Source organism: Ammodytes marinus (assembly GCF_949987685.1).
Source record: "Ammodytes marinus genome assembly, chromosome: 20".
Lineage (NCBI taxonomy): Eukaryota > Metazoa > Chordata > Actinopteri > Uranoscopiformes > Ammodytidae > Ammodytes > Ammodytes marinus.
Genome location: NC_137224.1, coordinates 9,176,146 through 9,189,298, shown reverse-complemented (window position 1 = coordinate 9,189,298; position 13,153 = coordinate 9,176,146). Strand labels below are relative to the sequence as shown.

The 13,153-nt window shown below is 41.5% G+C and overlaps 1 protein-coding gene across 13 annotated transcripts in view; it reads right to left on the bottom strand.

The window, feature by feature from the left end:
- tcf7l2 (transcription factor 7 like 2) overlaps window positions 1-8,464 on the bottom strand; it is an 88,006-nt gene extending 79,542 nt beyond the window's left edge. For 6 of the 13 annotated variants that reach the window (XM_080049625.1, XM_080049633.1, XM_080049635.1 and 3 more), the window contains exons 1-3: window positions 7,847-8,464; window positions 7,597-7,663; window positions 7,228-7,352 (exon numbers count right to left, since the gene is read on the bottom strand). In XM_080049625.1, the coding sequence (XP_079905751.1) occupies window positions 7,228-7,352; window positions 7,597-7,663; window positions 7,847-8,032 (378 nt within the window). In that variant the 5' untranslated portion in view covers window positions 8,033-8,464. The remainder of the gene's footprint in view (window positions 1-7,227; window positions 7,353-7,596; window positions 7,664-7,846) is intronic. The other 7 variants (XM_080049630.1, XM_080049636.1, XM_080049631.1 and 4 more) reach the window with 2 other exon arrangements.
- Between the last annotated feature and the right edge of the window lie 4,689 nt (window positions 8,465-13,153).

Genomic DNA, 13,153 nt, shown 5'->3' with positions numbered 1-13,153 from the left:
CAGAAGGCTGGCACCACCAGAATTCCTCCCACGTCACAGCACAGCGGCCCTCTCACACAGAGCTTTTAAGGCTAATTTTTGGATGACGACGAGGGTGGTAAGCGCAGAGAGCAACCTGGAGGGAGAATGGTGTGTGTGTGTGTGTGTGTGTGTGTGTGTGTGTGTGTGTGTGTGTGTGTGTGTGTGTGGGTGGGGGGGTTGACCGGGTCTGATTCAGAGGCAGAAACCACACACATGAACACATGCCTGCTCGTCACGCGTGGTTGAAAACTGAAACTTGCCTGTTCCCAATGTGTGTTCCACTCTGCAAAAAATCCCGGCTGGGGTTAGGTTTACACTTTTTTTTTGTTTTTTTTTAAATGGGAAGATAAATGTGAAGCCTAGGGGCACCATTGTTTGGACATCTAACCAGGAACTGTCGCTGCTCTCATTGCCCTGGCATTAACAGCAATTATGCGCTCTATTCAGGCGGCTTTTGTGCGTCCGACCCCCAGCCCCCTCCCCCCCTCCCCCCCACTGCACTGTCGCCCCTTCATCCCCCCTCTACTAACACACACACACACACACACACACAGACACACACACACACTCACCCAGTCTTAACACACATTTCCCGCTTCTATCCAGCCCCTCTCGCCCAGTGCTCTCCCCTCCCACTCCGCTACTGGTGAACTCATTTGGCTACTGGAGCACTCTGGTCCCATTATGAATGAAGTTACAGAAACATGCACATTCAGGCCAGGAAAAAACGTAAAAGAAAGAAAGAAAAAACGCACACACCAAAAGTATTTTTGGAGCAATACCTGAGCTAAAAAAAATCCGCATTTGACATTCTGTGGATTTCTTCCCCTCAATCAAAAATGCACTGGTAAAAAAAAATAATATTATGTTCAGATGCACATTTAGAGCTCCGCAGGACTAAATACTTGAAATGTTCTTCGACATACCAACTGTCTTGCCAGAAAAAAATTACATTTCCAATGGTTTTGTAATTACGACACTATGTGAGAAATACCAATTCTAGGTAATCATCTCTCGCTAATCCTAACCGTAAACCCTCATATCTAAACAGATCAATAGTCATTATATCCATATCTTTGCAGCCTGATGCAGCAAAGTCAATCAAATCTCAAATCTCCAGCTGACACTTCAAATTATCTTATCACAATTTCGAATAAGTCTGTATTTTGAAACAGCTCCTTGGAAGTTCACTGTATTGGCTGGAAAAAAGTAAGAGGAGGCTTCAAATTCTACCAATCAACACTGTCAACATGTGCATTGGTGATGGTTACCACTGAACAGTGATGAAAGGATCAGCTATGCATTGTCCTTCAAGAATAAAAAAACTGATTCCAAGATGCACATTTTTTACTGAGACAATGGTATATAATATGAATATCGGGTTCTGTCCATATTTTTGGACTGCTGTGGGAATTAAAAGTGAACATGCCAGCGGTTCCAGGGAGTGCAGGATGTGCTGTCTACCAAGGAAAAACAGTAAATAAAAATAAAGCAACATGCTCCGTATGCGGATACAAATTTAACCGGTGGCTACATGCACGCACACACAGAATAATTTAATTTCCATGTTTGAGGGAGCCCCAAGGCCTGTGGGCCAGGAGCAGAGCTATAGCCTATATTTAACAGATGACAAAAGTTGCATTCCAGATGTACAGTACTATCTTTGTGTTGAGCTCTATAGAAATGCATGGGAGAAAGAGGGAGCAGGGGGGGAGTGCTGCTGGGAGAGAAGAGAGGGGGGTACAGTGGGGGCTGTGGGGGGGCACCAGTGCACAGCTGCTAAACTAATGCCTTTTTTTTCTTTGCTCAGGCACAGAAAAGCAGAGTGTGGTGGCTCACTGACAGAAACAAGGAAGGATACAGGAGTAGGTGAAAATGGATTTTATCCATTCTGAAAATAATTAGCTTTACCTAAAAAAAATATTCAGGCAGTGCTCTGACTTAGTGAATAACAGGCATAATCTGTTACATTGAAGTCAAAATTAGGCACCAGATTAGTTGTGATTACATTAAAAACAATGAAGTCAATGATTTAATTAGAAAAAGGTTCAGCCCCAAACCAGACTTGACTGCAGCTGAACGTTAGCTACACCCAATCCCAGCTCACGCTGCCACCAGGGAACCACTACTCCCTCTGCACTAGTTAAAAAGCTGATTAGAAACACACTCACAAACTGACTGGTTTTTTTTTGTTGCCTCTGTGGTGTTTCACGCAGTGTGGCAGATCGACGAGCACGTAAGCTCTCGCAATGCTCAGCCTGCCAATATCATCAGCATTAGACAATTAAGCCCTGCTGGCTGTGAGAGAAAGAAAGAAAAAAACATATATATATATATATCTCCTGAGTAAATATTTACTGCACAAATCTTTTCCATTCATTCACCAGGCACCAACAAAACCCGACTGTACTCGCCTCTCCCTCTCTTTCTGAGCTCCCCCACCATCACACCCCCTCCCCCCCACACCCCTACATCTGCGATTCATTGACTTTACAATTTACCACATGTCGAGATGGGAGAGGTCGAGCCTCCATCTGAATCACGGCACAAATATGCGAGTGATTTATTGTTTTAAAAACCCCGGGCCGATTTAGTGCAACTCCACTTTTCCCGAGCATTACTCCTATTGGCAGACCATGAACAATTACAGTTTGGACTAATTAAGCTCCGAGAATGTGCTGTGCACCGCTAATGTCTAGCAGGCCCCAATTTTAGTTTAATGGTGCCAAACTTTGCTTCCCAACCCCCCTCCTCCTCTTTCTCTAACTTAACTCCTCAAATCCAAAGCAGATTGTGCTTTTTATGACTGTTTATTGAGACGACGAAAAATAAGGACCTTTTCTTTCCCCCCTCCTCGCATAGGATGAGAGACACAGCAGAGAGAGAGAGAGGAAGAGATGGAGAACAAAAAGGAGTAGTGGGAGGGAGAGAGAGAGCCGCTTCCGCAATACTTTGTAAACAAAAGTGATTTGCAAGACAAAAGGAGCGCAACCTTCCAACTAAATTCAGAAGTGCATTTTGGGGCTAGAGGCACCAAATGTGGCCGCGTTGTGCCACAAAACCCCCCGCGGACACCAATTAGACCCTATTAACATGTAAAGCCAATTTGATAAGGTGTGGGCCCTGTCCCTTAAATCCGCATTAAACTATCTTTCCTCTTGTCACAGCCAAAAATCCATTAACAGCAGCCTAACACACATAATCCATATGATATACCATTGTTAGGCTTATGCTGTTGCCACGTTCACGAAAAGATACTGTCTGTCTGTGTCAATTATAACAGATAAGGCCACGGCGATGTGCACACGTGGGCACAAAAGGCTGGTGGTGTTGCATTCACGTCCGCATGTTCATTACAATAATCTGGAGCAGAAAATCCTACCTTATTTCTTTCCCAAAATATAAATGATAAAGGAAGAAGTCAGCCTGTATGAAAGTGGATTTATCATTGCTGTTTTGTTTTGTTTTTTAAAAGGTGAATCTGCGGCAGCGTGAGCAATGCTGGCACGACAATACAGCAGAAACAAAGAGGCAGAAAAGGGTAGAAAAAGCTATTGTTTCATCCACACAAAGCCTTTTCCACCGTCTTAGTGGTAGAATCGCCACGGGTTCTGGGAATGTCTTTTTTTCACTCTAAACACAGCAGTGGATGCTTGCTGGTGTTGCGTTTTCATCCCTCCCTCCCTCCCTCCCCCTCCTCCTCCCTTCTGCCCCCACCTCCACTTTTCCTGGGTTCTTTTAAAAAAAACTAACTCGTAATTATACGTCGAAACTCAAAACGTCCGCCAAAAGTCTCCGGGCTTGGAGAATTATGGGGCCAAGGGGTGGCGTCAAATATCTTAACATTCATAAGTCCGAGAGGCAGTAAATAAAGCCAGCGGATTTACGGCCCTGCAAGCCCACGGTTGCAGGAGAAAAACCGGCCGCCCAGATCCCTCTCTCACCCTCTCTCTCTCTCTCTATGCCTCTCTGAGCCCCCTGCCCTATCTCCAGAATCTGTTGAGGTGTGTGGTGTGTTAGCCCACAGCGCCGGAGTCAACCCGCGCGCCTTATTTCACCAGACCTGAGTCAGCATCGGCAGGAAACACAAAAGGTAGACAAAAAGCCAGGGTGAACTGGGCAGGCCAACTTCTCCAATTGGACCTGGACCCAGTGATCCAGCAGAGGCCTATATGTGTGAGGTTTGGGGAGGAGGGAGACGAGAGGAGGAGTGGAAGGCTTTTAAAGCCCGGGCACAACGTCATGTCAAAATTGCTAAATCATTCTAAATTGGGAGCCCTCCTTTCCTTGGACTTAGGTGGTTAGGAAAAACAAATTCTCACTGATTATGGCTCCCAGAGGTCAGACAAATTACGATAACCGCCACATGCAGGATTTTTATAATTTTTTTTCCCGTCCATCAAGTTATGTAAAGAAGAAAATAAAATATCACGGAAACAAGGTCAAATGTCCAGAGAGATCAGTATTCATGCCTTGAAAACAGAAGAAAAAAAATCTAAATTGATCCATCAAGAAATACCCCAAAAATTCTCAAATTTCAAAATCATTTAAATACTAAATAAAAAAAAATAATAATACAAAGTTTTAAAAAAAAGCCAAGACGTCAAAATCCACCTCCTTGAAATAAAAGCACAGCATCGCCCCAAAAACCTAGGGGGGGAGCAGAGGAAGGAAAATGAAGGGAAAAGCAGCGAGAATCAAAGCCTTTTCGTGACAAGACAGAGAAAGTCTCATTCCAATAATGATACTACTCACTCGCAGTCACATTCAGAGCCACACGTGACATGTTAGGGAGCAAGACAGCTAATCAATGTCCAGGTGAATTATTTATGCCAGCTTTAAGTCTAATACATTTATATTACAGCGACCGCTGACTTCAAAGCTCTAATGGCTGGACACACGGGGCGCCGCAGACAGTGGGGGCCAAAGCTGTACGGAAGGAGGATCACCGCCACAATCACAATGCAGGTAGATCAGGGAATTTAGCTGTAGTATAATAATAATAACATCAATAATAATAATAATAATAATAATAATAATAATAATAATAATAATAATAATAATAATAATAATAATAATAATAATAATAATAATAATAATAAAGGACCTTTTCAATAATCAGCAGTGGCTTTTGGATTGCGCCTTGACTTTTATCTGAAGTGGCGCAGAAGGGAAACTAGGCGACAGGTAACAAATCAAAAAAGGTGTATTTAAAGAACAAACCAAAACAGAAGCAGATCCTCCCTTTTTAGGAATCATGTCTGAAAATAGTGTTTCAGGGGTGGAATTAAGAGAGCAAAGGTCAACACTGTCCTACCGCAGCATCCTCCAGCCATGCTACACAATTTACTGCTTTCTTGACTGCTGCATAAGCACAATGCAATGAAAATGAATTGAGCGCTGCGTGGCCCAGTACAGGACGCAGCACTGTGTGTGAAAGAGAGAGACAAAGAGAGAGAGAGAGAGAGAGAGAGAGACACACAAGGAAAAAGTACAAAACCTCTGCCACCGAGAGACAAGGAAGTTCCTCAGTTCAAATCATGTGCGTTGTTGTGAACGCGTGTTTATGTTAGCACTGATGATGAGAAAAATGACTAATTCCAACATACCGGCCCAGTAGCATTAACAAGGCTGGATGACTAAGAGGGATGATTGCAAAATGTTCTCATATGTGCATATGCCGGGCAAGATCAAATTTTTTATATTGTAAAACAAACACACACACACACACACACACACACACACACACACACACACACACACACACACACACACACACACACACACACACACAGGTAGAGAGGATTGTGTAAACAGCAAAAATAATTCCTGGGTGATGGTGTTGAACTCAAAAGGCAAAAATGAATTGTGTCAAATACAAAAGGAGGTATAATGTGTCAGATGTGCATTTATTTTCAAGGTGTACACAAGTGAGCGCACAACAACAACAACAGAAACAATTGAGGTAACAAATATCAGTTTGGTGAGCGAGAGAGCTGAGGTGGTGGAGGGAGAGAGGGGTTGTATTTCCTAATGCGTGGTCTTTGCCTTAACCTTGTAAAATGAGATGACAGGTCCTAAAGTGCAGACTTGTAATTGCAACCGTTTAAAATAGGGGGGCAAAAAAACACCCATGGTTTTGAGAAAAATTATTCCACTTAAGGATCGGCGTTTGCCCAGTGGGACCCAGCGAGGTGCTGAGCAAATGAGTAAGTGTGCATAATTATAGCACGGCTGATTGTGTCTAAATAACATGAATTTATTTATAAATATGGGTTTACATTGCACATGCTTTTTTTTTTGCTTTTCTATTTTTTTTTAAGGCAGTGGATTCCTCATTAGAATAGAAAAGGTGGTGCGTGTGCAGGGCTGAGCATATTGTTGCACGATAATTTCTATTCAATTAATCACACTTTTAAAAAAAATATATAGCCTATAAATATATCAATAAGAAAAAAATATACCAAAAAAATTTGAATTAAAAAGCCATCAATTTTGAACGCATGCACCTTTTTGCAGTCACGTTTTTGACACATGCAAATCACAGTGTAAGGCTCATTTGCATATCGATTTTTGTTTGTGTGCTTTTGCGTTGCTTTTGCAGTGCGTCAGAAAAGTCAGTGTGAGGGTCTCAATGCTCATGCAGCTTGCGTTTGGAAAAAAGGGCATGTTTGATGAGGCTGTGCAAACACGAGCCAACTGCATTATTCAGTGGGTTAAAAAAACATGCACTTGTGGCTGGAAAAAAAAACAGCTGCACCTGCACGGTAATAACGTGACAATAATAATAACAACAATAATACAGTTATTATTATATTATTAATGATTATAATTCTTCTTTTTTTTCGTGCATGTTAAAATGTGGGGAAACTCAGGGAGCATGCAAAAATAATAATAATATTGTCTGTCATTTAAACCACATTAATATCCTTTTTTCATTGCAGTTGATGTGTGGCTCTTAGCACCGTTAGCATGCTAGCGGCTGTCCTAGACAAACACTGGGGCTGGGAGCTGCAGGCGGACGTGCATGCCATTGTACTGTACACTTCAGGAGGAGTTGCAAAAAACTTGGCTCTACATTTTTATCGGCGGCTGCACCTCTGGGTGACAGCGCTCCCGTGTCTCCTCTTGAGCCCGCGTGTGTTGTTGTGAGAGGACTGTGAGTGTGTTTGTGTGCACAGACAGTTTGTAAATAAATGAACTTACTGTGCGTGCTGTTGGAGAAAGTGATCCATTGGGAAGGTAGGGGCTTGTGAGATCGGGGATCATTATAAATGGATAGCCCGGGTACGGTGGGCTCTTGAACAGCCCTCCATCTTGCCTTTTCGCAGCTAACATGGCGGGGGGGAGGAGGGGGAGGTAGAGGGGGGTGTGGGGGGAGAGAAGAAGAAAAGTTTTTTAATAAAGTGGCCTTGAAAACTTTGTTTTATTCTCCCACTAAAATAAAATGCATTACGAGGGTTACGGGGTGGGAGAGCCCCCGTTCCGTCAGGCACATGTACAGGCTATGTCATTGTGCACAAACAATATGGATTAATATTACAAAATCAGTGGAACAATAAAGCAGAAACTCACCCTCCTCTAAACTTTCTCTTGTTTTGTCTCTGAAACTTTCAGATCTAGGCGGAGGCCGTCTTTCCGCCTTGAAATGCAATGAAAGACAGGGATTGCGTTAAAGTTAACAGACAGCGGGTCGATGAGGGCGATAGTAAACTTTCTATTTCAAGTCTATCAGGGTTTTAACATGTCACAAATGCAGGCCCCGTAACTTAACAAGAGCCGGGGGGAAGGATCGATCCCCGTGTTGGAAAAATCGGCAACTTACCTCAGAATCCGACGAACTGTTTTGATTCGTTTCCGACTCGTTTACAAGAGAAGATTTGACGTCGGCTAAATCCCTTTCTGCCGAGGTCTCCGAAATTTTCTCTTCCTGCTCCCCTTCGTCTTTGAAGGAAATCATTTCATCGTTTGCGCCCAGATCGTCCCCTCCACCGCCGTTGAGCTGCGGCATTTTGTCCCGTGCAAAAATATTTTTGTTTGTAAGGAGCGAAGTTTTTCTTGTTTCTTACAAAAAAAAAAAAAAAAGAAAGAACCTTGATCTCGGCGATCGAGAAAAGTCCCAGTTGAAGTTTTTAGGGGGGTCTGTCTGTATTGGCGTTTCCCAAAGCTCTGGCGGGTTGGTACAAAACTAAAAAAGAAGGGGGAATCTTGGCAGAAAAAGGAAGCCGGAGAAGGAGCCGAGCCGCTCGGATTGAGTGAGTTGAAGTTGGTCGGAGTGGTTTTCAGTTCAAAGGCGGCGCTGATTGACAGATAGAGAGGGATGGAAATAGAGAGAGTCTGGATTCAGGATTATTGACAGGGAGAAACACACAAGAAACTAATGAGATTCAAACAGGGAGGGACTTGAAGTGACGTTTTCATAAATAGGAGGAAAAAAAGAGAGAGAGCGAGAGGGAAAGGGGAGGGGGAGAGAAAGAGAGAGACTGGAGGAAGCCGGCGGAGGACGACTGCAGCGGAAAGCATGTGAGGAGGAAAAAGGCAGTTTGGGGTAGCAGGACAGTAGTGATGGTAAAATAGGAGGAAGATAGGAGTTGCTAGCAAATGTGGATTAAACGCACATATGGGCGGTCTCCTGGTGGAAGAGAAAAAAAAGGAAAAGAAGAGGTACTTCCTGAGGCTGTTAGCAACTAGTTTTGACTCCACAATCCCGACAGGTCTGCTGCTGTCACACTGACTGGGGCCAGAAATTAAGTTAACACTGTAGCCTACCTTAAAATAAAGTTTTATTTTTCTATTTTTTCTAAACCCATCGTTCACATTCAGGCTCCATAACCTAGTTTGTTTTTGTTTCTCTCTCGCTCTCTCTCTCTCTCTCTCTCTCTCTCTCTCTCTCTCTCTCTCTCTCTCTCTCTCTCTCTCTCTCTCTCAATTCAATTCAATTCAATTCAATTCAAATTGGCTTTATTGGCATGAAAGTTTAAAATAGAAAAACAATGTTGCCAAAGCAAAGTATCAGTAAGATACAATAAGTCAAATAAATCAGACAAAACACATATGACAATTATACACATTATGAAAATTATATACATTATGAACATTATATTACTTGTGTGTCTCTCTCTCTCTCTCTCTCTCTCTCTCTCTCTCTCTCTCTCTCTCTCTCTCTCTCACTAAATACCAGAGGCCTATGAAGGCAGAATAAAAGCCATTACTCTCAGCTTGTTTTCCAATTTTATCTGCTTTGTCAGTTCCTTTAGATCTATTTTTTCATTAGATAATGTTTCCTTAGATGTATTTTTTATTTTTTAGGGGATGGATGGTGTTATATTGCATCCTGCCTTCTTGACAGGTGTGATGTCCTCTGGGACTAACCTGAATTCCTCACTGGCTGAAGCAAAGACTTTATTATTTATTTTCTCTATTCTCCTGAATTGGCAGACACAAATATAACTGATGCAGATTTTGGATGCTCCAGTTCTGTGTCTAATATCTTCACACAAATAAAGACAAATACACACACACTCTCACACACACACACACACACACACAGTCATGCAATTATAGTGTGTATAGGCTACTTTCGTGTGGGTTTAGTTAATAGTAATAATAATAAAAAAAAATTGTGAGGAAGGTAGAATTCAACCACATGAAATTAAAAGATATCCTTCACAGGCTATGTCTACAAAACCATATTTTGTGTTTGATCCCTGCTTTTGTTTATTTTACCTGCACGCCAGTCATTCTTTGAAGCCCATTAGACATTTTTGATTTAGTGAATTTCTCTTAATTAACAATTACGTTATTTTTTTAATGGAACATAAAAGAGAAAAGCGCTAAAATGCTAAATATTGAAAAATTCCCTTTGAGTAAAAGCAGGTTAAAAAGAGATCAAGACAAAAATAATAACACATAAAAAATGCAGTTTCCCACCTGAATTGTAGTAGGCCTATATAAAGGCATTATATAGGTGGGGGAACCTGCTTCAGCTGTGTGCGCGTGCGTGTGTGCCTGCGTGTGTGTGTTTTTTTGTCTGTCTGTGTGTGTTTGTGTGTGTGCGTGCGTGTCGATGATGAGCTCAGCAGCGATGATTCAGTAACCTTATCTCATCAGCCCAGGAAATGCAGTTGCTATTATATTTGATGGAGCAATCACAAAATGAACAATGAATTCTTTTTTTCCTTTTTTTTGTTGCTATATGTAACTGCAGGTGCATGGAACTGAAACATACATCCAGCAGGTGACACTTACACTCTGTTGCAACATGGTTGGCTCCTTTCAAGCCAAATAAATCACTCTAAGATCAAAAGGAGACAGAGAATAGCTGATTACAAAAAAAAAATAGTTTCATGTCATCATGCTTTTATAGATGCATAAATACAAATATTATGACAGTAATTCTTTCTGTATCTGCTCTGTGCTGTGTTGTCAAACAGCAATGGTGATGATGAGGAATTATGTGCACACGGTGTATAGCACCAAAGGGGTTGTGTGAATCTGCCTACCAACGCATCCTACAACCAGGCAACACCATGAAAGCAGACTATTCCGCTCAATGATCACTGATGTGCTTTTATATCTGGGCTGAGGTGAAGGCAGTGTTTGTGTGTCAGCTTGGCTAGAGCCCAGCCAGCAGTGTGAGGGAGCGGGGTGGGAAGGGGGGGGAAAGGGAATCGGCATTTCTGGTTCGCATCCAGTGCGTGTGAGTTGTTAAGGCAGCCGGTGGAATAAGGAGGCACCCTGCAGTTCGGGGCCCTCCAAAAAAGCTGAGCCCCCACACAGACCAGACCAAAGCAGAGGAGCTCCAAGCCGGCCTCTCTCCCCGGATTGCCTCAGCAGGAAGCTGAGAGTTATGCTGGGGTGCTGGCAGCGTGCTATGGTGCCTGCCTACCATGGGGACACCTGCCTCTGATGCCGCCCCAGTGATCCTTATCTACATGACCCTTCAATAAGATGATGATAGGCTGCATTTCAAATGATGGGGGCAAGGGGCAGGAGCACACACACGCGCGCCGCTGTCTGTTACTGTTATTTGTGTTGTGATGGTGATGTCTTTTTGCGCGCTCACCTCTAGCTGCTGCTGCTGCCATGTGCAGATTCGGCAGCAACAACAGGAGGATCGTCTCATCCATGCACCTCCATGGAGTTCCACTGTCTTTGTCAGCCCTAATGATAAAGCAAGCAGCAATAAAAAATAAAAAGAAGTAAAACATAAGAACTTTATTTAATACATGACACTTTCAGGCTATATTTTACACCTCATGTTACCTTACGGCTCCATTGTGATTCTTGTTTCTGAATGCTTTAAAAAAAAAACATTTTTGCCTCTTATATCCATATGTTTGCTTCATGCCTCGCCTCTCATCCTACTTCCATAAAGGGAAAAAACAACAGGCCATGATGATGGCAAATATTTTCGAATATACATTTGTTTGTGCCTTTAACTGTACATAACAACAAATACAAATGTATATGATGTAGTAATTCATTTTACATGTATATTTGGCATATTTAAGGGTTGCCCTGAGGGGGAATATTTAGTAATAATAATCTTTTAAATCCTCTGAATCCCACTGCACAGACTGGATGTTTATGTTTGTAGGTCCTTTGGTGTCTAAGTAAAATAGATTTAAAAAATAAATTGGAAATCAATCAATGCTATCAAATTAACATATAAGCCTATGTTATTTGGGCTAGCACATTCTACACGGTAAAGCGTATATACAGTATAATACTGATTAGTATTTACATTCATTTGTTAAGTAGAACCTTTGAGGAAAGTTTTTGTAATTTAGATTTAACCGCTTTTGCTGTATTTTTGCACTTATACAGTTCATGTGGCTATGTGAAGTTTGTCCACCATTAATCTCAGTCTGAAAAAGAAAACTGAAGAAATAAATGCCTTGTAAAATAAATTCTAAACAAGTACCCAAAAGAAACTGATTTGAAAAAATCTTACCACAGAGCACCAAACCACTTTGAGAAATCACTTTGTTTTTCTGTGAACACCCTCATTGTTTCATCTCGAGCAGTGAAGGTAGCAGCAGCACACTGTGCAAATCCTAAACTGTTAATTACCCATCATGCATCCATGTTGCCAACCATACCAGCTAAAAGGTCTCTCAGAATCAGAATCAGCTTTATTGGCCAGGTTTGCGTAAACAAACAAGGAATTTGACTTCGGCAACCATTGCTCTCCAAGTACAACATTCACTAAAAACTAAAACATTAAAAATACTGTTAAGTAAACAATATTACAAATGAACAAAAACGAATACACAACAACAATTCAAGAGATGGAAGAAATGGTGCAATCAGTCAGTTAGTGATTAAGAATTAAATAAAAATAAAAAAATATATATATACGGTATATATACAAGGTCAGATTTAAGAATAAATCTCATCGCTGATTAACATATTACCACTGGAAATTCTCTCTTTTTTCCCCTCACATAAAAATGTGCTTGTTTTATGGCAACTGTGGTTTGATTTATTCCAGTAATGAAGTTTGTTCACTTGATAATAAGGGAAACTTAACATTTAACTTTAGCTGCATTCAGTCGAGTGCAAATTTCCTCTATTGTTGGGTGAGATGCCGTTAAGTATTTAGGCATTTATTGTCCACACAGCTCATGTAAATTCTATCACCGGGATAACACCGTGGTTAGCCATAATTGCATGTATACTAATGGTCCAGCGTTTTTTTTGGAATGAACACGATGGACAAACGGATTTACCTGATTATGAAAAGACTGTTTCATGCTGTATATCATTCATTAGAGTAAAAGCAAATCAGGCAACACATATATAGAAGGTGCTCACATTTGTATAAATGGTTAATTGTGTTTTCTTGAATAGTGTACTTATTGCTGTGCACGTCACCGTTTTCCTGGCAGAATATTTCTGTGTGTATTTACTTATTTTGAATTAATCTGAGAGGATATTTGCTCAGCCTCGGCTGGTTTGGGATCTGTGTTCCATATATTAAAACGTGGCAAATGATGAGGAAGATATTTGCTTTCTTGAAAAAAGAATCATCATATATGTACGCTATACTGTATACTCTATTTTTTTTCAATTCATTGTGCATGTAGAAAAAGGAGCTCCTCCGCTCTCTCGCCCCTCAGTGTTCGAA